Source organism: Diabrotica undecimpunctata, chromosome 1 (assembly GCF_040954645.1).
Source record: "Diabrotica undecimpunctata isolate CICGRU chromosome 1, icDiaUnde3, whole genome shotgun sequence".
Classification (NCBI taxonomy): Eukaryota; Metazoa; Arthropoda; class Insecta; order Coleoptera; family Chrysomelidae; genus Diabrotica; species Diabrotica undecimpunctata.
Window position 1 is genome coordinate 34,592,704 of NC_092803.1, and position 26,601 is coordinate 34,619,304.

Genomic DNA, 26,601 nt, shown 5'->3' on the forward strand with positions numbered 1-26,601 from the left:
CGTCATCCATGCACTTTGAATTGGAAGTACAAATTGCTTAATCGTTTCTCTAGACTCCCAATTAATTGCCTCACGCATAGCTTCGACTCAGTCGTTGGTAGCAGCGACTGGATAGCTTCTAGAACAGTCCTATTTAAAACGCATTAACGATGTCTGAATCAATTGGTAGCTGCTACCTATTCGCGACTACCAGCGAATTTGTACGAAACCGTAACTTTAGAGTCCGCCTACAAGTTTTACGCGAACATCTCTCTACGACGATCTCGCGAGTTGTCAAACTCCAAAAACTGAATTTAACAAATAAACCCCAACGCACGATAATATCTGATCATGAGCTTGTTCTGTTTGTTTTGGGTCTAATTAATTGTCATAGTCAAAGATGCCTCAAGCATCCGACAGTGGAAACCGAAAAGTCAACGAAATTTTCTGTAATCGATTACAGCAAAGGTTAAGAAATCGCCGCAATATTATTCGCACTGAATCTGAACCAATGTCGGCCGCGTTCGGTTTCCGATGATGAAGCCTCTTGAAAACGCCAGCAAACTGACATCGATGAAGCTTAAATGAGGCATCGAGAGGCCAAGGGGATAAGAAACATTTTTGAAGTTTTTGAGTTGTGTAGAGTCGTGTAGTTTAAATATAAGAAAATTTTGTGGCCAAGTGTAATAATGGATCTCTAACGGTTGTCGCAATCTAGCGCAAGGTTTAACTACTCCTAAATTATGTTTTCTTTGGAAGCCAATAGAGGTAAACACATTTTTAGAAGACAAGGGAGATATGTGTAGTACTTATCTCCTTTGGCATCCAACTTAACAACACTATTATTGTTAGCGCCACATTTTTGTGTTTGTGTGGTCTGATTGGTTTGATTACAGTTTTCAGAGCAAAACAGTGTTTTTTAGTATTTTCAGCGTACTATATAGCATAATCGAAAATACCGTGTCATTATTTTAAATAGCAACAGGTAGTTAACTGTTTAGAAATGAATACGGATGATAATATTGCCGAACATAACCTCTACTCTGATGGTAAGTACTGAAAAAGTATTTTTTTGATAGTTAAAAAGTATTTTGTGTTAAAAATATTTATCAAAGTATAGTATATAGAGTTGAATGTTAAATTTTTTTGTGTTATATTCTTTTTTTGCCTACTAAGTATATAAATAGTAGTTGAAGGAGTTATTTTTAGTTGTTGTCGGCAACAGCAATTTAAATGAAATGAATTTTTATACTTACTCGCTAACGTCTTATCCGTAAAAGGAGATTCTGTTTTTGTTATTTAGACGAGAGGCCTATAATCTTTAGAATAACTAAATTTTTTGTTTATTTTCAGATAGCGAAAAAGATCACACTTATGAACCTGGTTATGATGTGAACGGAAATGGAAGGAAAAGAAGATGGAATTTTGGCCCATCTACTTCAACTGCTTTCGATGGTGGTAAGAATACACAATTTTTATAAAATACTGCTCGAGATATCTCTACAACACATTAACTTACTAAAATATATGGGTATTATGAAATAATTTTTAAAAAGATGCCCAGCTGATGCCAATAATTTATAAAAATAATAAAAGCATATACAGGGTAACTTAAAAGTGTATTTCTATTTATTATCAATTTTATTTAGGATCATCTTTTTGTTGCAGATTCAAAATGGTTATCAATAAAACTGCAACTGGCGATGCTTATAACATCATATTAGATTTAGAAGAAGATAACATCATATTAGATTAGATTAGAAGATTGTTCGAGATCACGGGAATCTAGGAAAAAGTTTCGAAGAGAGGCATTGTGGAAGAGATCTAAGGCGCATAGAGAGAGAAATTTCGGAAAAGAATATACTGATCGTAAAGGAAAACTTCACACAGCTAGAACATTAAAGAAGTATGATCACAAGTGCAGATTTCAGTGCTGTGCAATAATTTCTGAAACAAAGCGCTAGGAGATGTTTGATGAGTACTGGAAACTGGGCAACTATGACTTACAAACATCTTTTTTGTTTTCTGCAATTTGTTTGAAAGATCCTGTAAGAAAAAGTAAAGTAGATACAGTGAAAAGGAAGGTAACTGCAGAATATATTATATCTGCTGAGAGGGTGGGCAAAGCGTTTTTTCGCTACACTCTCGGTGAATCAAACAAAAGAATTAATTGAGATAATGTGGTAGCAAAGAAAGGAAAAACTTCTTGTATGGCACCAAAAGATCAACGAGGCCAGACACAGCCTGGAAACAAAATCCCACAGGAAAAAATTGATCTAGTGAAAGAACACATTGGCAGTTTTAAAAAATATGTCAGTCACTACACGATTGCTCGTTATCCAACTCAAAAATACCTTTCGTCAAATTTGAATATTAGGAAACTTATTGATCTATACAAAGAATTTTGTGAAAAGAGAAACACTGAACCGGTGAAAGATTCAGTTTAAGATTCAATGATCCTTTTGCCTTACTGTACAAAACAGCGTTTGGTACTGATGTTCTGTTTGACAGAAGAAGCCTAAGACCTCCAGTAAAGGGCAGACCACTAAGTCTGAAATATTTCCATATCTTAAAAGAAAAACCAGGCAACAAAATCCAATGAATCTAGCCAAGTACAAAGATCTTCAAAACTTCTACAAAGAACTCAGCCGGAGAACGGGAAAAAGAAAAAAAGCAAGTTGCCGACAACAATGATATTGAACAGCAAGACAACATATTTTTCACAGACGATGAATCTTAAACCATCTGTTTTTTTTTTGTAAAATATATTATTATCTGAGCTAACTGGTTTTTATTACCATTAACCTTATTTCACAGGTCAAGGGGGATAAGTGCTGTACCTAATCAGAGATTCAATTTGTAGCGAACCTACTATTGTTAATATTTTTTCAAATTTGGTAAATAGATAAACAAAGTCCCATATAGTTTGAAACTATAAAAATTAAAATAGAGAAACCTGCCTACGATTTATCATAACATTTAAACTTTAAATTTCATTTTCTTAAAATGCGATAAACCTCACTTACTCCCTTGGCTTCTCGATGCCTCAAATGGGAGCTTCCCAAAGTAGCCTTTCCAGTCAAAACCATGTTTTAAACCATATTATTTTTCAAACCTATAATAATTAATCGCGACCCGTTACTCAATCCTTCGTGAAGCCAGCAGTTACACAATAGGATAATAATAATAATAATAAGTTTAAATTGTATACATTAACTGTTAAATCTAATTCTTAATCTAACTACACTTGAGTGCAAAACAATCGACTCAAAAGCAATATTTTAGATTACACCTTCTGTTTCAATATAAGAATTATAAAAATATAAAGATTTAATGTGCAAACAATAACTTTATTATTGAACTTACAAAAACTGCTATTACATTATTTGGAAGATGCATTATAAAAACAATATGTAATACGAACAGAAAATTTTAAAATTTTTCGTCATTGGAACTAACCCAAGAAAGACATTATGAACAGAGAAATAATCAATTACAAAATGAATTTTTTTTATTTTTCAGTATCTGATATTACCACCTCTATTCCTAATTACATTTTCCAATCGATTTCGCATGGATCGGATGACTTTTCTAATAAATTCTTGAGGCATTGCTTCCCATTCATCATTAAGCGCAGCTCTCAATTCCATTATGCTCATTGGTGCATGATTTCTATTTCAGTCAGATAGGTGGTGGTGACTCGTGCGGTATGACATCGTGCATTATCATGCAATAAAATAAAGGCATCACCAATAAATCCCGCATATGAAACCACATGTTCCTCCAAAATGTCTCTGATGTAACGATCCGCCGTTAAACCTCCTCTACGTCCTCCACTAGGCATGAAAACCAACTCGGTTTTCCCATCAATGGAAATGCCTGCCCAAAACATTCAAGAACCGTCTCCATATGACACAATTTATCGTATACAACATTGAACAAGTGGCTCTCCTGGCCTTCTATAGACTCGATGCCTCTTGTTGCCATGTAGGCAGATCCTACTTTTGTTGGAGAATAATACCTGACTCCATTAATAGTCGTCCCAATCCAGATGTTCGCGAACAAACTCTAATCGCATTTGTTTCTGAGCTACAGTTAGTTTGGGACCCGTAGCTGCCCTTTTTGGTGTCAGGTTGGCTGCTTTCAGTCTCCTTCTGACTGTCCAAACGCTGGTAACCACACCTCGGACCTCTCTAAGCTCTTCTTTGAGATTAGCACTAGTCAAATGTCGATTTCTCAGAGATTTAGATACAATAAATCGATCATCTCTCTCCGTTGCTATTAGTTTACGGCCTCCTCCTTGTTGGCGGACATAATCACCAGTATCTTGGTACCGACGATACACTCGGGACACAGCAGATTAGCTTAAGTTTAGTTGATTTGCCACGGCCCTTTGGCTGAGGTCTTCTCTCAATAATGCTACTGCTTGAGCTGCTTTGACGGATGTGGTATCCATTTATTATGAAGTTGCGAACTTAATTGACTGATGTATTAGTGGGTTGCTATGGAAATTGATGCGTACGATGTTAACCGAACGCGTCAAGTCGGTGCATGTCGATTTCAATGAGTCAAATTCTGACCCCCTCTCTAAGTGTTGCATTATTTATTTGTAATATGTCACCCGATTTACCAAAAAACAAAAATTTTTTCAAACTCCATAATGAGGTTAATTTAATAATAAATATTTTTAAATTTACACTTTTTAGATTGAAACAGGAGACGTACTTTCGCAAAATAATTTACAGTCGATTTTTTTTGCACTCAAGTGTATTTTCGTATAATATAGATGAATTTTTAACTGCAATTAATTTATTGAAAACCGGTAGTAATTGTTGAAAATCTAAAGAAAATCTAAACTAATTTTTTTCGGCGTTTACTTGACAATTACACAATGAGAGGATAAAATCTTGCCCCCTGTCAAATCGTTTATTTTAAAAATAAAACAAAATCGATCAATCACGTCGATTTTTAAAGTAATAATAATCACTAATATCTAATGGTATCAAAGTTTCGGTATTTCGACGAAGCCACATCAGGTTACAGCCACATCTTCAATTTTTTTAAATAGCAAAGGGGGTCATGTGACACATCTTTTTAAAGGTTGAAAAAATCTGATTTCAAAAAATATTAGGGTGATCTACTTTTATGACAGACTCGTTACATCTATTATTAAAAAAGATACCAAAACAAGTTATTTCAAAAATAAGATGTAGCTGTAAGCTTCATATTTTTAAATTATTTATCAATATACAGGGTCTTTAAATTAAGAGAACTAAATTACAGAACTCTTTAAATTAATTAAAAAACGCAAGATTGGTTACCTTGGGCACATATTGAGAGGAGCAAAATATGAAATACCACAGTTAATCCTACAAGGGAAGATCGAAGGTAGGAGAGGAGCCGGCCGCAAACAATTATCCTGGTTAAGGAATATTAAAGAATGGACAGGAATACACAATACAGGCGAGCTGTGTCACGCCGCCAAGAACAGAATTCTAGTAATGAGATAGTCGCCTACGCACTTTGGTGTATGGCATGTTAAGAAGAAGATACAGGGTCTTCCTAACACTGTACTTGATTTTGTTTTATTCGGAGATGAAGCAAGGTTTCACAAAAATGGATGTGTCAATCTTCATAATTTCAACAGAAAACCCGTACTTAATAATTACAAAGAGTCAGACTAGGTGGCCCTTAAAACGTTTGGGTGGCATCGTAAGTAATAATTTAATATACCATTTCTTCTTTGAGAAAATAGTAAACGGAAAGGTTTATTTCAACTTTTTAGTAAATCATTTACCTATTTTACTTCAAAACTTGCCACTCAACATCCATCAACAATTATGGTATTTACATGACATAGCTCCTCCTAATTATAACGCACTTACGTGAATTCTTTTCTTTCTTTCTTTCTCCCCTTCCTTTTATCCTATCAGGGTGTCGGATTTGGGCTAGCTATTTTAATTTCCATTTACCCACCTCTTCCATTCTTATCTGTTTCCTGACATTATTTTCAATTCCTCGAGTGATTTTTGTTTAAGTTTTCCCGCCTCTACTACTTGCTGTATCCATTTTTTTCTTGGTCTGCCTCTTTTTCTTTTTCCGATGTTTTTTGCTTCATAAATTTTTCTTGTTATTCTATTGGATTGCATCCTCATCAGATGCCCATACCAGTTCATTTGTCTCTTTGCTATTTTGTTCATTATCGGTTCCTGGTTGGTTATTCTCCTAATAGTCTCGTTGCTTAATCTATCCCATTTTGTCTTTCCAACTATCCTTCTTAGATGTCTCATCTCCAATTCGTTTATCCTGCTTGTATGTTTTTCCAGAATTGTCCAGTTTTCACTTGCATAGAGCACAGCCGGTATCACTATTGTGTTATATATTTTTATTCTTGTTTCTCGTGCAAGTTCTCTTTTTCCCATTATTGGGGCTAACGCATAATATAACTTGTTTGATTTCTTTGCTCTCTTTGTTATTTCCCAGTCTATTTTTCCGTCATTAGTTATAATACTTCCCAGGTATTCGTAAGTTATTATTTCCAATTCTGAGTTTTTACATTTTATCTTTATTTGATTATCTTCCTTATCTCCTTTGCCGCTGATTATCATTATCTTACTTTTTTCCTCGTTTATCTCCATTTTTAGTTCTTCTATTTGTTCTACCTATATATCCATTAGTTTCTGCATTTTATTTTCGGAATTTGCTATTAGTACTATGTCGTCTGCATACATTAAGGACTCTACTCTGTTACCGGTTGTAATCTGCGGTAACCTATTATTGTCTGTAGTTGATTGGTTCTGACTCTAGTGTTGATCAATTCGTTCATTACTATTATGAATAGCAAAGGGCCGAGACTATCTCCTTGTTTAATACCTCTCTTCCAATTAAATGCTTCCGATCTTTCCCTTGTTATTTGTACCCTTCCTTTTACCTCTTTATAAGTACTTTCTATAATTTTTATCAATGCATTAGGTACGTTTATTTTCCTCAAGCATTTCCCTATAATATGTCTTTCTATCGTGTCAAATGCTGCTCTTAGGTCTATGAATGCTAATACTAGTTTTCCCCCGTATCTATGCTTCTTTCTATTAGGTTTCTTAGGTGAATTGAGTGAGCAATTTTATAACAGATGGATAGGAAGAGAATGGCCGATTCATTGGCCAGTTAGATTATCGGAATTAAGTAAGGTCGACTTCTCCTGGGGCTATATTAAATATATAGTGTGCTCCATGAACTTCCAACAAAATAAACATAAACATAAACGTAATTAATACAACAATGAATAAACATAAACGTAAGAATTAAAAAAGCATTTCATATTATGACACAAATGCTTACAGGTCATTATTTTAAAACCATCTTGACAATCTGTAACGATGCTCTGATCGTTTAACAGTTCGAACCGTGGGAGTGTCAATATTTGCGCATCCACTTCTACAACGTGACGGCGAAGTGGGATTCAGAACGGCTATTTAAGGCGTGTGAATAGCGGAATTAGACAGTCTTGTAGCTAGCGCTCTAGGCTCCCTGACTCGCCGGTGTAGTGAACCTGCGAGCCATCCCGGACAGATAGATTTCCGTATTGAGGATCATACTCTGTCCTTAACCAAGCGGAACCCATCGGTATTGTGTATTGAACATTACCGTGGGTCTGCTATTTCATTTCTTTATTAGTAATAATTAGTTTCTTTTCTTTTATAGACGTTCGCCGGGGAATTCATTCATCGCGGGACCCAGACGGGAACGTAGAATTCATTTTATTTTTGTTTTATAAGTATACAACGAAGAATTCCTTTTTTATTTTTATTTATTGTATATATACTAAATCGATTTATTTTTATTTCAAACCTGTGTTTTACTGAGTCTGTCGCCCCGAAAGAGCTACCCATCACAAATCATTTAAAAATTATGGGTACATCAGGTAGTTACTTTTATATCCATTTTTAATTATACAAGGTACGCTATATAACACAAAACATCTTTGTATTCATGAAACGTGTTTCATTAAAAAAGCATATCATTGATTCGGTACACAGTTATGGAAGAGCCTGTATATTTATAACTAATTTTAAATTGTGAAGCTTACAGCTATCTCTTATTTTTGTAAATAAAATTTTTTGGTATCTTTTATAATAACAGATGTAACGGACTTTTGTCACGAAAGTGGATCACCCCGAATAAATATATATTTATTAGTGTAATATGTTTTTGTTGTAGTACTAAGTATTTGATGTCTGTCTTGACCTAAAACATTAACTTCAAATAAAAGAGATTTCATGTACACAATTTAAACCTTTTACTTTAAATTTACAGGTTGTTTATTTTCTTGCTCTCGTAGCGTTCGTGGTTGTTCATACTCACCCAAATAGGTTTTCCAACATTATACACCTTTCTATCCACCCAAGAGGCTTTTCTCTAAAATAAAAATAAGTTAATAACTCAACAAAAATTAGATCATCTTAAATACTTTTCTCTTTCCTATTTTGTCAGGCTTACGCATCCAGCGATTGAGTACATGACAAATCAGAAATTTGGCTTCTTCAGAATGGCTTAACTTCAAATGAACCGAGAGAGCTTTATCAAATATGGATTGGGAGCTCATTACGGGTAATTTCAGATCAAAGTTTATGATGATACATTCATTGTAGCTAAAACACAAAATAAAATTATATACTTGAAGCGGTGAGCGCACAAAGGGATTTTGTGACAGGGTAATTCCACGTCAACTATACAAAGTTGGTCAGGCGACCCCTCTCGATTTGGTCTAAATTTTACAGGCATATGCTATACTACAAAATATAATGATTTACCAAATTTAGGTACCTGTTAGGTCCAAAACAGCAGTCTATTGTGGTTAATTAAATTTTTTCCAAGTAAAAAATTGTTTCCCGTATTTTATCACTTTTTCTTGCATAGCGGGCTCTATATGATGAAAAATATTCAAAAATACATTTTTGATGTAAAATTTTTCGCTGAATACGATCCCGGTAATAAAATTAGCCTCAGTATCAAGGAAAATTAGGATAATTCGAAAAACCCCATTTTTCTTAAAAAAATACCGTCAATTCGGATGACTTAATACATTTTTGAAAGACAATTGCTTGTAGTTTTGGAATGGAAAGACCTAGGAAATTTAGATACCCCTCAAAATTTAGCCTTGATCTTTAGTTTATATAGTAAAACTGCCATAACGTTATAAATTTTCATGCAGTTGTTGATTTAAACCTGCTTAGAATAAAAATATATGTTGACCAGAACATACTTCAAAAGTTTTTCAATTTCGATAAAAATTAAATGAAAGAAAACGTTAAATAATAGTTTTGAAAAGAAATAATTTTTGATTTTTATCATCACCATTTTATTAAGTAAGAAGATTAAATAATAATTTAATTGAAGCTTATATCTCACATACTACATTTTTTACTAATTACATTTTTACCAATGTCTAATTTGAAATTAAATAATTTAAAATAAATTTTAATAATTTATTCCATAAACGATAATATTTAAATGATAATCACTGATCACCACTCGAATCAAGGAAAGAAAACAAAAAACATTATGTATCATATTTAAATGAGGTTATGTGCTTCAAATATAAAAAAAATCACCAAAAACAGTTTTTCGAATTTAGAGTAGGTTTCTGTATTAAAAAGGACAACATGAATCTGCTATTAGAAAAAACGGAAAAAATAAATGAAAAATCGTAGGCGAGAGGGTTTTGTCATATTTTGAGCATGCTCTGGTCTGAAAATGGCATAAATGATCCCTGATGGCTATTAGAAATAATAAAAAAATATATCAAAAATCGCTATTTATTGACATACAGTCTAGTTTATTTAAACATGGGGAGAAAACACCAAAAAATAAGTTTTTTTGAATTTTGAGGATGTTTCGGAGAGAAAATGGCAAATCTAACCTTTTCACTGCGGCTAGTTATAAAAGTAGTATGGTTTCTGGTACGGCTGTTTCATGCCCGTGCTGATCAACACGGTTGCCGCAGTCAGTCGATGAAGTACTATGGCGTATAAATACGGTTCGCGCAGTGTATCAATACAGTCTATTCAGGACTGTATTTACAATTTAGTAGAAGTACAAGTACAAGTAACTATAAATTTTTTGCTTTTAGATTTTTGAAAAATAAAAAAAAATTAAATATATTGAAAAATTATCATTATTTTATTTATTATTAGTAATTGTAGCAACAAGGTAAAAAACTACAAACAAATGGTACACAAAACATTCAAATGCAAAATATAAATAGTTATAAATAAAAAAGTTTTGACTACATTAAAAGGAAAATTTAAAATTTGTTATACAATTGTATTTTTCAAAACATGGCGTAATGCATAGAGGCTCATTACAGGCTATGCCTTTTTTTTAGGTCTGTATCAAAGATTTTAATGTCAGTATTAGACCCAGTATAAATAATAAAGTCCAAATTGTAGCCTGTCTCACAGTCACATAAAACGTGGAATTTAATTCCAAATCTGTGCCTTTTAGAGGGTATATACTGTTTAAATGCTAGCCTTCTCTTATAAAGCATCAAACTTTCGTCGATACAAATGTTTCTGAATGGATACAGAAATCTACGAAAAAACGGTCTTTAAATGGTCTATAACGATTCGCAGCTTAAAAAGGGAGTCTTTTTTGTCAACGGTATTGTTATCTGAAAAACTTAACAACGACAATTTAAGGAACGACAAAGCTAGAAAACAATACTCTTCATCCACATCAGTGTCTTTCCAATTTGTTGCGACACGAGAATTTTGTTCAATATCACTATGTTCCACGACGAATTTGTAAAATTGTTAATTTCAACAACCATTGCTTTTATAAAAGTCAAAGAAAAAAATGTTTTGAAACTACTTAAAACACTTGAACTACTTTTAAAAAAAAATTTCATTCAAACACTATGATGTATTGTCGTTAAAATTATGAACTGTTGGTTGAAGATCTCCCTTTTCCCATTTATATAACGGAATCTTTTTACATTTACGACGTTTAGCTTGTTGAAGAGAAGTAGATTCCAAAGTTAAAGCACTATTTTCACTAACCTGTGTTGACGATGGTAAAGTCTCTTCATTATCATTTTCTTATCCAGATTCATCATTTTCTGCATCAGATTCTTCAAGAATACACTCATTCTCACTGTCACTTTCCATTAAAATTTCATATAGTTTACTTTCGCTAAGATATTTGCGTATACGAGCTGTTTCACTCAGCAATTGTTTTTATTAGTCAATAATGTATAAGAAATCTAAATTTAAGAATCACCCACTTATTTTTGTAAAAAAATACACTACTATTAGTACAGAATGGTGTACAATACTACGATCATAATAGAAATAGACGCTGCACGCAAACCGGAGGAGAGATGCAGAATTCATTTATGGCTTAAAAGAAATAATCTTAACATTATCAAGTCTGTAATTTACGTCTTCTTTGAATATTCATAAAATATTATTATCCTAAAAGGTTTTTCAAATGGTCAAGTAAATTATAAATTCTTTACATTATAGAACTAATCCAAAAAATATGTTTTGACAACAATAAGTCTTTCATTTCGGTCCAACTTGAATTATATTAAAATATTTATATCGTAAATTTCAGGTAGTAAATAAAAATCTTTTAACAATACCCTACAATATGACAAGCTGTCTCGAACCGTCTTTACTATAAGCTAATTAATGCAATAGGTAACAAAAATTATTTCAATTTGAATATTTCTTACCTGTTAACCATTCTGTGAAATTTGATAACAATTCTATTGTATTTACTAAAACTCATAATTCGACAGTTTTTTTCCTATTTTTCAAATAGGTTTATCAGCAGCTATAATTCACACAATTAAATTCTTAAAGAAAATAAATTAAAATCCGCTGCTAAAAACGATCGTACATAAATACGGCGAAAGGGAATCCTAAGATTTTACAAGTAAATCCCTGTAGTGCGTGCCTGTGTAAAAAGGTGCGGATTTGTACGGCTCCCGCAGTGAAACATAAAATTTTTAAATGTATTGTAAATTTTGATATGCTTAACTCTTTTCTATAGGCAACATACAATACGTAAGCAGTATCTGATTCATACGGTTTCCGCAGCGAATGCCGAAAAAGGATACGCGTATTTAGCCGGTTCCCGTTGTACGGGCACGAAATTATTTTACGTGTATATCCGGTTCCCGCAGTGAAAAGGCTAAGACCGCCATTAAAAAAAAAAACAGAAAAAATACACGAAAAATAATAATTTAGAAGTTTGCCATAAATTACCTACATAACTTACAACATTTTTTTTAAATTTTCAAATATTTTTCCTGAGCACAATTTTGATCAAAAGAAATCTGAAAAAGAATGTGAGTATTTTTGGGCATTAAAATGTATGTTCATGAATATTTTCAGATTTTTTAAAGAAAAGGATCACATACGATTTTTTTTTTTCGAAAAAACACATTTTTTGACATAAGGGACCCCTGGGGCTACCTAGGGAGTTGAACATTTAGCTAAATGGGTTTCTAAACATGTTCTTTTCAGTGCCTAATCCCAAATAAGAATCCAGACGAGTGCAGATTTCACCATCTTCTCCCGCTATAACCTTTAAGCTTATTTTTAAATAATACACCAAAATCATTTCTATTTATAAATAAAACCGAACTATACCTCTGAATATCAATGTTTTCTATGCTACTTCTAAAAACCATAATTAAGTCCCAATTTCTAGCATGCAATTCCTCATTATTTTTACCCTTTTCAGGATTTAATGATTTTTTATCTGTATACCAACTAATTATTGAATCGAGAAGATTAATATCAATCCAAACACCAGTGCTTTCACCCTAGAAGAAATTAAACAAGCTAAAGCAATAAAGAAAGCTATATGTATTGTATAATAGGTGAGTTGAGAATAATTATGGAATAACCGAATCCAGGCCATTTTTATCGAATTATATTAACTAAAATAGATTTTATTAAAATATTAAAATTTACTGTCTTCTGTTAACCAATTTTCAATCATTTTAACTTTCTAGTTCTGCGCCAATTTTGTTATTAACTATTTCCGTCGACCATCCATTTATGATTAATTTTAACACCCTCAAAATCATTGATTAATGACCCCTATTAATGAATGATTTTCTATTAATGAACGATTTTATTATAGGCAACACAACATATATTGCTTGTATAATAATTTAACCACATTTAACGCTCTGTGATTGGCAGTGGCCTGTGGTGTAGGCAACCAAACATATAGGTACCGTTCGCGTCATAAAAAACTGGTACAACTCGTATAACCAAAAATCGTGTTTTTTAAGTTGTGTACGTTGATCTTGTCACATGTGTCATTCTAATTTCTAGGGCACTGTTGCCAGTTCAACGAAAATATTATATGAAACCAGCTGAAAGCAGGGCTGTGCGACAGACCGCCAGTTTTGAGTATACTAAAAACTAAAACATTACCGAGCATTCTCTATCAGTCAGTCACATTTATTTAAACATGCATCCTAAAAAATTCTCCTATTACTATTGTAATTTTCCATAATCTCAATTAAGTACCCACACATTGTTTTGTGTTTTATTATAATTTATGAAAATATTTCAATTAAAAAATAATGATAATCAATCTAATAAATTATTATAATAAAACATTACAGTGAGATATTGGATTGTAACTGCCACGTTTTATAAAGCGTTTTTACCTCCCGGATATTTTATAGTTTATAATACGTAGGATAAAGTATAATGTTAATTTTTCACATTTATTGTCCTTGTAATAAATAATAATTTATTCTTGGTAGTTTCCCTGTTACTAAACTTATTGACACAAAATACAGTTCGTGTTCGGTAGGTAATTGAAGTATAAAATTACAGTAGATGCATTCCAATGTTCCCTTCAAACATTTTGGATATTAGCTCAACCCTATCTTTGGTTATTTAATTTATTAGATACAGTTTTTTGTTCGTAATGATAAAAATAATACCTATCTAAAAACTTTATACATTTTTGAACGTTATTTTTTATATTTAGATTTTGTGCAATTCCGTTATCTGTGATGGCAACAACGAATTGATTCACGGACCATTGTATCCAGTCTGAACACAGGTTTACATTGGGAAAAAAAAGTGTACCAGTTTTATATGACGGGAAGTGTACCTATTTATATTCCCACTAAAAAATTATTTAAAATGACATAGCCGCTGTAAGTACTGTCTGTCATTGTATGTCATTATTTATCGTTAAGTAAATAAAAATTTAAACTAAGATATTTTTATTTCTGAAAAGTTCGGTCGACGGAAAAGTTTTGTAACGAACTCGTGAATTAAAATGGCGATTAACAATCTCGAACATTAACGCACTCGCTTCGCTCGCGCGTTAATATATCTCAATTGTTAATCGCCCTTATTAATACACTTGTTGGTTAAATAACTATTAACCGATTTTAATAGACTTACTTTAAAACGATGTTTTCCAAAAAATGTTAGTTATTGCACTGTTATTCCCAACACCTTAAATATAATATATATAAAAAATATACAAGAAGATAGACATGTGTACATATTAAATGGCTTGACTATAAGTTGAAGCTGTTTCTGTAACTACTGATGAAGAAAATATAGCTGTAAGAAGTATAACTTTTGAGTTGTACATAAAAGATAGTACCAGTGCAATTATTATAATATAGAATACAGAGAGAATAATTAGGCGATACAGGGTCTACCGTAGGTTTTTAGAGTGTGGTTTTTCTTTTGAATTTAAATGTTGTTTACCAGCCATTTTCCGTTAGGTGAAAGTTTAGGGAGTCATCTCTACTTTTCAGGCTTTCTTGTGTTTCTATTTTTATGGTTTCTTTTATTGCTCTCGTTTTGTAGCGTGGGACTACTGCGATCTGTTTGCAAGAGCTAAGGTCAATTGTGTCTTAGGGCGATCTATAAACTCATGGATTTTTCAACGGAAAGATATCATTTGCATTTCTTAACCTTGATGCAATTGTTTTTCATGGTTTATACGCGGATATGATTTCCAATTCCCTTTTGGAACACTGAAGTAAAAAATTAAAAGATTTGAAGATGAAGAAAAGAAATAATTGAAGATACGAAAATATTTTACCTACCTTGGGCAGTCATGATTTGGGATTTAATGTGCTGATTTGACTGCAAATATAAAGATGATATACCTATAGAGAAATAGAAATGTCGCCCAAACAGCGCTATTTACAAAATATATTGTGGAGAGATTCACCCTCTGAGGATTTTAAATAGATTGAATCCCGCCTCAGTTTTGGACAAAATTTCTTCATTTTTAGCCACCCGCGTCATTAAAAATATTGCACAAAATAACCCTCAATTTCCGCTAGCAGCTAGCGCTTTGTTATCCCAAACATATATGGACGATATCTTAGGTGGAACCGATGAATTTTCTGAGCTTGAAGTACTTTATGGAGAATTAAATCAAATATTAAACCTACATGGTTTAGTGGTAAACCTTTACATAAATGGTCTAATTCGCCCTGCTTTTTAAATGACATTTCTGATCAAAAAAGCTGTGGAAACGTTGGTCTGTTGACTATTTAAATAACTTACAACATCGCCCAAAATGGTGGCCTCTAACAGGAGTGATATAATCAATTAGCAGCAAAGATGGAAAAGTTAGAATTGTCCGTGTTCGTACTACCGATGGAGGATATATTCGCCATATCACTAAGCTGATTCCCCTTCCATTGTCTGAAGCGGATAGCCTTCTGTAGCACTGTAGTTGTGCTCAAGAAGTAAGTTTAGGATATTTCTAGCTGAAGTGATACTGCACCTAACCGCGCGACCCCAGTATGGATAAATTCTGTAAGAAATTTATTCAAGTGTTGCTACGCCACTGCTAGCAAACAATTTCTAATTTCATAAGATCTACCGAGGTAACATTATATCCAAGAGGTTTTAACAAAAAAAACACTGAAAACTTTTGAGAGGGGACCGAGAGGATTTGGTTATCGTTTAAAAATACTTTGATGCAGACCTTGACTGATTGCGAGTTACTCGTCTGATGTGGTGTGGATGTCTGCAGCTACTTTTGACCTCATAGAATAACGCCAAAAACTCAAAATTTCTGGAATCGATACCTTCTTTTCTGTAGACATTCCCAATACCAAGAGCTTTCTAGAGTTATTCAAGCTGCTGGTAAATCATCAAGTTACTAAAAAAATTCGAGGTAGAGAGTGCTTAGTTTGCCATATAGTGCAAAACTTTCCTGAGATTCAAAGTATAGCGGGATGCGAGGTAGTCTAGTCTATAATATACCTCGGCTATCTATGCGACATTTGAAAATGAATACAGCTTGCAAGAGCGACAATAAGTCAACTAAACGGAGTCTGGCGTGATCATCACATTACTATGACAAACAAGAAGAGACTCATCTCAACTTTGGTCTTTTCCATATTTTACTATGCATGCGAGACTTGTACAGTCAAAGAATCAGATAAACAGCGCATACACGCTTTTGAAATGTGGACATGGAGACTACTACTTCGAATTCCATGGACAGCTCGCCGCACGAATATTTCAGTTCTAAATGAAATTAGAAACCAATTAACCCAATCAACGTCTTTCTAGTACAGTTTAGTCTAAAATCTTAAAGTTATTTGGTCATATCCATCGAAGCGATCACAAAATAGAGCGGTTGTTGGTCCAAGGGAGACCTCAGCGCCAACGCGGTAGATCTCCACGAAGATGGACATACATTAGAAAAAAGCTTCTCAACAAACAGTATACTGAGGCGGCACATATAAGAGAAGACCGAGCTGCTGAAGCTCAATGATGAACCACAATACATATGCCAAGATGTTAATGACTATGATGATGATATGCGTTTGTTACATTGTATTTACGTAAGACTGGTTTAATTACGTTGATAAACCCTCTGATTTAAAATAAAAGGCTTTTGAAATTCTACATGATATTTTTAATGCCGTTATTGTTCAGCTTTCTGTATGATGTTGACCTTGTAGTCATTTTCCCTAGGGCGTGCTTACTGTCTTCTTGTGGTTCTAGTTCTTGTGGTTTTCTGAATACGTAACATAGTCGTATGGATCTCGACAAAAGAGGATTCTGGCAACTCCTTGTACGTATGACGGGTGATGATATGTGTATTGGTTTACGACAAAAGGTTTGTCCTAGACAGGGTAAATTGCAGAACAAGAATGTATCCAGAATAGAGATGAAGGGCTTCAATTTGCAATCGTTGGTTAAAAAACAACATAGAGATTAACAAGAAAAAATCACACCCAGAAAACTGAACGTACAACGCTCAATACCCATAGTACATATTATTTCCTCCATTCAACATAACATAATATAGATATTGTTGTGAATTTATTAAAAGGTTCAATATTTATAACACTTACGGATTTAATTTATTTCTTTATTTATATTAACTTATCTGACAATAATTTATTATATCCGTACGTAACAAATTCGCGAGCGCGGGTCTTGAGAATTAACTGTCCCTTCCAAATAAAGTTCCGTTATTATATACCAGTGCCGTTATCTCGAAAAATCTAAAACCTTCGATGGCGAAACGGTAAAGGCAAACTGGATTTCCCTCGCATCGGTTCTGGAAGGTCGCTCAGGTAAATCGAGGCCTCTCGTAAACTCTACAACATATTAGAATAAAAACATGTTTTAAAGGTTAAAACTATGACTCATATTTTTACGTAACATTGCCCCCCTCTCAAAAGATGGTTCCTCCTGGAACCTTGTTGGGACTAGAACTGGAACGGTATGCTGGTATCGGCAACTGGACCCTCTTTTACAACTTCCAGTTGTATAAAAATGACAAGGGACGGTTTTCTCTCCCCACCAGTAACTATGCGGATTGCAACAGACTAACACCTGGACTTCGGTGTCTTTAAAGATCTCCTCCACCATATTTCGGATAACCCTCCAATCTAATTGGCGGCACTCCAACTTTGGCATGGCTAACTTTTGCACGTCGGACTCTAGTACGTGCCCTCTCAATTGAAGTAAGGCTTCCCATACATCTCGGTAGGTAGGTTGGTCACGGGCAGTGTCTTTTGTTACCAGGTAGAAAAGGTAACGTGATGCATCTTGGAGTTTCAAGGTTTTACCGGGAGCTGGCACTTGGCATTGAAGTTCTGCAACTCGACCAAACTTCCTTCGAAAGACGGATGCCAACCCTGGTGCGTCTTTGATACTGGCCGGGATGGTAAGGGCCAGCGAGTAGTCATCGGGGAGAGCGAGTAGATCTTGCTTTTCTTCAGTGGTAACACCATGTCTTGCTTTACCGGTACCTCCATAGGCACCCATGAATTCCTCAAACGTGAGGTCAGACACGTCTTGGACTTGGTTTACTTCCACTTCTTCATCTACGTCGTGGTCACCTTCGAAAGACGCCAGCCGGTTATGGTGTACTATCATCGGCTTTCCCTTCGGAATCTTGCTTATTCGGTAGATGACATCGTTGATCTTCTCCATAATGAGGTATGGACCTTCCCAAAACTGCTGCAATTTGGGAGAACAACCTTTTCGCTTCTTGGGATTATACAGCCATACATTGTCGTTCTTCTTAAAGCAACCCTTTTCGGCTTGTGTATCGTACCGTTTCTTCATTCGGTCGCTAGCGATCTGAAGGTGGGAACGGACTAACTCATGTACATCGTCCATTCTTCTTCGTAATTCGATCACATAATCTTCACCTGCTACATCTTCTCCAGGTCGACATCCAAACTCGAGATCACAAGGTAGTCGCATTTCGCGTCCGAATAGGACTTTGGCTGGTGTCTGGCCTGTTGATTCGTTAACAGCAGATCTGTAGGCCATTGTGAAGAACGGAAGGTATTGGTCCCAGTCTCGCTGATGATCGGACACCATCTTTGTCAAATACTTGCCAACTGTCCTATTCATTCGTTCTACCATACCATCCGATTGCGGATGATACGCGGTAGTTCTTGTTTTCTTCATGCCTAGTCTATCACATATTCCTTGGAATAGATCACTTTCGAAGTTCCTGCCTTGGTCACTATGTATCTCCAAAGGCACTCCAAATCGGCTGATATATTCTTGGATCAACTTATCTGCAACGGTGGCGGCCTTCTGGTCGGGAAGTGCGTAAATCTCGACCCACTTAGTAAAGTAATCCATTACTACCAGCATGTACTTGCCTCCATTTTCACTTTCTGGAAATGGCCCTGCAATGTCCAAAGCTATTCTTTCAAACGGGCTTCCAACATTATATTGTCTCATAGGAGCTCTCCTTTTTCGGTGAGGCCCGTTACTCGTAGCACAAATAGTACATTTCTTACACCAGTCTTTTACGTCGTCGGAACTGTTCATCCAATAAAACCGTTCCCGAATTCGCTGAAGGGTTTTCCTTACACCAAAATGCCCTCCCGATGGACTGTCGTGTAACTGACGAAGTACTTCGGCTATTCTGCTCTTTGGGATCACCAACTGTCTTCTCTTCTCTGAACCGTCACCATTTTCCAGGACTCGTTTAAGCAAGCCATCTTCGATGATAAATGAGTCCCACTGGGCCCAGTACGTCTTAACTACTGAGCATAGGTTTGATACTTCCTGCCAAGGTGGTCGACGGTTTTCCTCTTTCCATTTTCTGATTTTTTGTATAACTGGATCTCTCTCTTGTTCTTCCCTGATCTTAGTAGGCGTCCAGTCGTTGTTGACAATCGTCGTTCTTAGCACTGCTGCTTCCTTGGATTCCGTTTTGTTGCAGTGGGAACACTCTGCTGAGCATGGCCTTCTGGAAAGAGAATCAGCGTTTCTGTGGCTAACTCCGGCCCGGTGCTCAATCTTAAAATCGTATTCTTGGAGTCGTTCGATCCACCTGGCTATCTGACCCTCTGGATTCTTAAACTGCATCAACCACTTAAGGGCGGCATGGTCGGTTCGGATTAGAAACTTTCTGCCATAGATGTATTGATAGAAGTGCTCTACTGATTTAACTACTGCTAGAAGTTCTCTTCTCGTGACGCAATAATTCCGCTCAGGTTTTGAAAGAACTTTACTAAAATATCCGAGGACTCGTTCCTGTCCTCCTTGAATCTGAGACAGCACTCCTCCAATTCCCACATTACTTGCATCCGTATCTAAGATGAACTCTCCTTCTGGCAGTGGATACCCCAAAATTGGTGCTGTTATTAAATGCTTTTTCAACGTTTCAAAGGCATTTTGGCAGTCTATATCCCAGCGGTATTCTCTTGCTTCCTCTGTAAGTCGCGTTAATGGCTTAGCGATATCTGCAAACTTCTTAATAAACCTCCGGTAGTAAGTACATAGTCCAAGAAAACTTCTCACTTGATGTTTGTCAGTTGGTTTTGGCCATTCCTTAATGGAATCGATTTTTCCCTTATCCACGGCCACTCCTTCTTTACTGACTATATGACCCAGATAATTGACTTTACCTTGAAATAGCTGGCACTTCTTGGGGTTTAGCATCAATTGGGCAGCTTTAAGTCGATTAAAAACGTTTTCTAAATTCCTCAAATGATCTTCGAATGTCTCCCCCAAGACGATTATGTCATCTAAATAAACCAGGCATGTTTTCCAAGATAACCCTCTCAACACATTTTCCATAAGCCTCTCAAATGTCGCAGGAGCATTACAAAGTCCAAATGGCATAACGTTGAATTGCCACAATCCAGATCCTGTGGTGAAGGCTGTCTTTTCTTTATCGACTGGGTCCATTTCTACCTGCCAGTATCCAGACTTCAAATCTAAAGTAGAAAACAATTTACTTCCAGCCAATGTGTCCAATGTGTCATCGATCCGAGGCAGAGGATAACTATCTTTCTTGGTAACGTTGTTCAGCAAACGGTAATCCACACAGAACCTCGTCGTTCCGTCTTTCTTCTTAACCAGGACCACCGGAGAGACCCATGGACTCGTAGAAGGTTCTATCACCCCGTCTTTCTTCATTTCCTGAACAATCGTTTCAGCTTCCTCTCTCTTCGCCTGTGGTAATCGTCGAGCTGTTTGACGAATTGGCTTAGCATTACCAGTATCAATTTTATGCTTAACAACGGTAGTTCTTCCCGTCTTTCCTCCTTTCGGTACGAAAATATCACGATACTGCCGAAGAAATTCCCTTAATTTCCTTTTCTCCATCTGATTTAGAGACTGTCCTGCAACTGCAACCATTTGGTCGAATTTGTCGTTGGAATTATCAGATGTTGTCGCCTGACGAATTATGGATGTCACAGGTACACAAGTTCCTACTTTTGTCTCTTTCTTTATGGTCACTGGGTAGTCGTTGACATTGATAAGTCTCACAGGAATTTCTTTAGCCGAAGTCACCAATTCCTTTCCAATTATGATTCCACGGCCAACCTCATCGTCGTGGTTCCAAGGCTCCATCATAACAGGTCTCCCTTCGTCTACAATTCCCTGTAGTCGCGCTACTATGATCGTTTCGCTTCTCGCAGGCACGACTGTATCTTCTGTAATGGCTGCTTGCACAGTGTTGTCATTATGTGGATGGAGAAATACCTCCTCGTTGCCAACTTTGATTACCTTATTCTTAAAATCCAATTGGAATCCATGCATATTCATTACGTCCATTCCTAATATAACATCCTCTTCGATGTCAGCAACTATAACAGTATGGACAAACTTTTCTGCCCCAATTCCCAATTGTACCTGGATTTCTCCATGAATGTTGGCATTTTCACCTGTAGCGGTCCGAAGTCGTAACCTCGTTGGTAACAGTTTCTTTCGGCTGTTTATAACTGTCGGGCGTATAATGGTTCTGGTCGCTCCGGTATCCACCAACAACGTATGCTTTTTACCATTTATGTCTCCATCTACATATACACTATCTTCACGACATTTCAAAGAAGCTATTAGTATGAGAGGGTCTTTGGAAAAGTTCTGGGTCGAAGCTGCCCCCCTAAGGCTGACCCGTTCTAGTTTTCCTGATGGTGAGTTTCTTGATTTGCGTCGTACCTAGGGTGCTTACAGGAGCTTCGTACGTGTCCTATTTCGCCACAATTCCAGCATCTGATGGTCTTCGTTTTCTTGTATGTCATGCTTTTCATCATATTAACGAGCTGGTCAAGTTTATCTTCATCTCCTTCCTCTTTTACAGTCCTAACTTTACTGTACCCGCCAGAGGCCTGCGTAGCTGACTCGTATTCGAGGGCGGCGGATAGGACATCAACCAGCGTCTTGTGACGAGCTAATCGCAGTGTTCTCTGCATTTCATGATCACGAAGACCATCAATAAACGTTTGAACGGCCAATTTTTCCATCATGTCTTCGGGAGCTGTTGGATAAGCATATCGTACTAATCTGGCAATATCTACCTCATATTCTTGAAGAGCCTCATCTTTCTTCTGTCTACGATTTTTAAGCTGTGACTGATATACATGCTCCAAATGTTCGTGGCCATATCGCATATTTAACCTCTTCTTCAGTTGTTCGAAATCATCGGTCTCCTCTACGGCTATGGTCTGAAGCACATCTAAGGCATCTCCTCGAAGGGCGATAGTCAGGTTTACAGCCTTTTCTTTTTCAGACCATCCATTTGCTCTTGCGGCTGATTCGAACTGTTTCATGTAGTTGTTCCATGATGATTTTCCGTCGAAAGTTGGGACTTTAACATGAATAGAACCTCCACTTCCTTCAAATTTCGGCCGTGTCTCCAACTTAAATTTCGTCTCGTCTTCTTTTATCTCCACTGTAATCGGATTGTTACCTCTCTCTGCTGTCCCTGTTTCCTCCATCTTCTTTTCCATCTCTTTCCATATCTTTTCTTCGAAGGCTAACATATCGGCAGCAACTTGGTTTTTTAATGAAGATATTCTATCGTCCAGGGCAGACATCTCAGAAGTGACTTTAGAGATTTCCGAAGAGATGTTAGCAGAGACTTTGCTTTCCAGCGAAGAAATCTCGTTAGAAACTTTGTCTTTCAACGAAGCGATGTCGCCGGAAACTTTGGCTACATCACCAGAAACTTTGGCTACATCACCAGAAACTTTGGCTACATCAGAAGAAACTTTCGAAATATCGTCAGAAACTTTGTTCTCTAATGATGCGATGTCACCAGAAATTTTCGAAATCGACGAGAGGACAGCATCATGTTTGTCTTCAAATATATAAGTCTCTGGATCTAGTCCTTCTTCTAGCAAAGCGTTCTTTAGTCGTTGGACTAACTCAGCCTTTTTTCCGGTAGAAGCTAATTCTCTGTCTTCAAGATGTCTTCTTAAATTAGTCACTGTCAGCTCATAAATCGTAGCCATTTTCACAATTTATTTTATATTCACTTGTATTATTATTATAAGTCTAATTTATGTTCGATCCCACTTCTGACACCATTTGTTGTGAATTTATTAAAAGGTTCAATATTTATAACACTTACGGATTTAATTTATTTCTTTATTTATATTAACTTATCTGACAATAATTTATTATATCCGTACGTAACAAATTCGCGAGCGCGGGTCTTGAGAATTAACTGTCCCTTCCAAATAAAGTTCCGTTATTATATACCAGTGCCGTTATCTCGAAAAATCTAAAACCTTCGATGGCGAAACGGTAAAGGCAAACTGGATTTCCCTCGCATCGGTTCTGGAAGGTCGCTCAGGTAAATCGAGGCCTCTCGTAAACTCTACAACATATTAGAATAAAAACATGTTTTAAAGGTTAAAACTATGACTCATATTTTTACGTAACAATATCTTGACGAAACAGCTTAAGTTTTACGCAAAACTCAAATATAACGTACATATAAACTATTTATACGAACCTGGATACCTGGAAATATACAAAGAATTCGTTTATGACTGAAATATTCAATAAGTCTAAGAACTAGGTGACGCCCTTTATTTTCCCCCTTTGTTTGAGTACCAAATTCTGTCATTTTCATTGGTAACTTTATATTCCCCATTTTTTCTAAATATACCCCATCTCCAAGCTCACCGTTGTGTCCTACATAGATATATTTTTCCCAGTAATACCTATGGACTATAACTATACAGATAATAATACCACTTCATAAACAAAATATGATGAATAGAGCTATATCAAAAAGTATTAGAACAATATATACCACTGATACTTACAATATTCTGTTCACATGTTATATCGCCAATGATAACCTTTTCACAGTATATAGAAAATATTGCTTTGGTTCTACGGTTCAATACTTGTAGGAAGTCCCTAACAGTCGAGTCAAATTTTCGTGCGCTAATTTCGGAAAATTTTGTTCGTAGCTCTTCCGATTCTGGAAAAAGATCGTTTAATATTTTTCTCAACTCTTGGTTAGTACATGTTTTCAATATAAGTTCGAGAATCAGTGACTGAAAATCATAATCTCCATAGATACTCAATGTATCGACCAGTTTGTATCTAAAAATAAAAGAGAATTTTTGGGTTAGTTAAGGAAAACACATTAAAGACTTTACGCGGTATTTAAAATTTTCAGACTTTTCACGATACAAACAATATAAACATAAACTTGTAGGGTCGATAGAATATCATCGCCCAATTAACTGATTTCAAAAGATGAGTAAATAAATTATGCAGTCTAACTATTTATTGATATAAGGCTGAATGCTCGAATAAATAAAGTTTGATCAAATGAAAGGCAAATATCGTGATGTACAATACATTAATGATGTACATTATACAAAAAATGTACAATTTTATGTTTATGACATTCTCAACAGATTGTTGGATGGCCAAAATTGACGAAATGCCCTGAAGATGCTCTAGGAAGCGAAAGTACTTCATCATCATCATTGGCTTTTACAACTCTTCGTGAGTTTTTGCCGCGTTTACTATTGCCTTCCATTGATTCCGATCCTGTGCTATTATTTCCCATGGCCTTACTTCCATCTTTTCCAGGTCTTCCCTGACTGCGTCTTTCCACCTTTTTCTAGGCCTTCCTGTCGATCTTCTACCATCTGGTCTTTCCCAAAACACATTGCTAATCAGTCTGTCGTCATCACTCCGTACCACGTGGCCTGCCCATCTTAATCTATTGGCTTTTATGTATCTTACGATGTTTCCTTTCCCGAAGAGAGTCTCTATTTCATTGTGCGAAAGCGAAAGTACTTGGGCAAGATTTAATTAATAAACTGTGCTCGATATTTGCCTTTCATTTGATCAAAGTTTAACTATTTATTATTTTAATAACAATTACGAAAGCATATATTTTTTAAGTAAATGTTAACTATTTGATTAATCGACGAACCAAACAAACTTTTAATGTACAGGTACATTGTTATCGACATTGTTAAAGGACGTGGTCTGGAATTGTTTTTTCTGACGTTTCGTCTGTAACTTCAGGGGACATTATCAAAGGCGATACGAGAGCGATCGTACACGTTTCAAGTGGGTATACTTATTTCTAGGTTTTTCACTCATGATGATCTGATAGAATCGAAAACGTTCTGAAAATTTATAAATCCATTTCGGATAATTTTAAAATCTTTAAACCAATTTACAAAAGAAGTTTTTCCTTCATTGTAAGTTTTTTTTTTAATTCTAATTATAAATGAATAAAACCGAAATTAAGTGAAAATTAATTTTAAACCTTTAATTTATTCTTCTGACTTCTCTCTTCTTTCTTCTGTGATTTCACTCGAAAGTGATGAATTTTGGAGCTGTCAATTATTAATGTCTATATGTCACTATCACAGATACTGATACAATACAATGCGTGCATTAAATAAATTGTCTTATAACAAATGTGGAACTTAAAAATACTCTATGTCTGAACCGTGCATTTTGTAGTTGTAAACTTTTATACTTGACCGACATATAGATGAGAAAAGAAATTGGTAAAATAGGTGATCTCTTGAAAAATAATGGACAACCTGTACTGTAGCTTCTATTTTTTCTTGTGTCTTGTTATGTTCATCGCAGGTTCCAGTTTGGATTTGCACTAAGTTTTTCTGTTCTGTCTTCCGTAAGTTTTACAATGAGTGTGTTGAAAATAAGGAAACGATTTAGCTTTCTCACTGACGTGCCATATTTCAAAGAATATATATTATTTAGATTAATCAAGGAATATTAGTTCGGAGAATAAAATAAATAAATAAATAAAAGTACGTCATAACATAAACTTTTTTTCCTTTGAGATACTTATTAACAATAAATTTTTATACCATATCTTGCAAAGTTACTGAAAAAATGTTCTTGGTCAAAATATAATTGTTTTGTTAGTAAATAAGTTATTTGAAATAAAATTGCAGTTCTCTGTACCAAGAGCAAGCTGAGCAACAGCAAGTAGCAAGAGCAAGAGCTGTACAAGCAATGGACAACATATCGAACTAAAAAAAATTATAAGACATTAAATGTCATAACTATAACGTCGGTCAATAAGTCTCGGTTCCAACTAGTAAAACATGTATACAACATTTTTTTGCAAAAATTATTCTTCAAAATAATCTCCTTTAGCGGCGATAGAATCATTCCAACGCTTTCCGAATTTTTCGATGGCGCACTTATACGATTTATCTTTGCCCTCAAAATACGCGTCAGTTACGGCGATTACTTCCTCAAGGGAGCGATATCTCTTGCCCGAAGCATTTTTTTAGATCGGAAAAAAGGGCAGTCGCTGGGAACCAAATCTGAAATATTAGGTGGGTGCTCGCATTTTTTT

At 35.3% G+C, this 26,601-nt stretch overlaps 1 protein-coding gene across 2 annotated transcripts in view; it reads right to left on the reverse strand.

Moving 5' to 3' along the window:
* Positions 1-26,601, reverse strand: part of LOC140447619 (uncharacterized) — a 67,628-nt gene that overhangs the window by 32,493 nt on the left and 8,534 nt on the right. For both annotated transcript variants that reach the window (XM_072540379.1, XM_072540385.1), the window contains exons 3-6: positions 24,056-24,341; positions 12,636-12,811; positions 8,447-8,627; positions 8,341-8,394 (exon numbers count right to left, since the gene is read on the reverse strand). In XM_072540379.1, the coding sequence (XP_072396480.1) occupies positions 8,341-8,394; positions 8,447-8,627; positions 12,636-12,811; positions 24,056-24,341 (697 nt within the window). The remainder of the gene's footprint in view (positions 1-8,340; positions 8,395-8,446; positions 8,628-12,635; positions 12,812-24,055; positions 24,342-26,601) is intronic.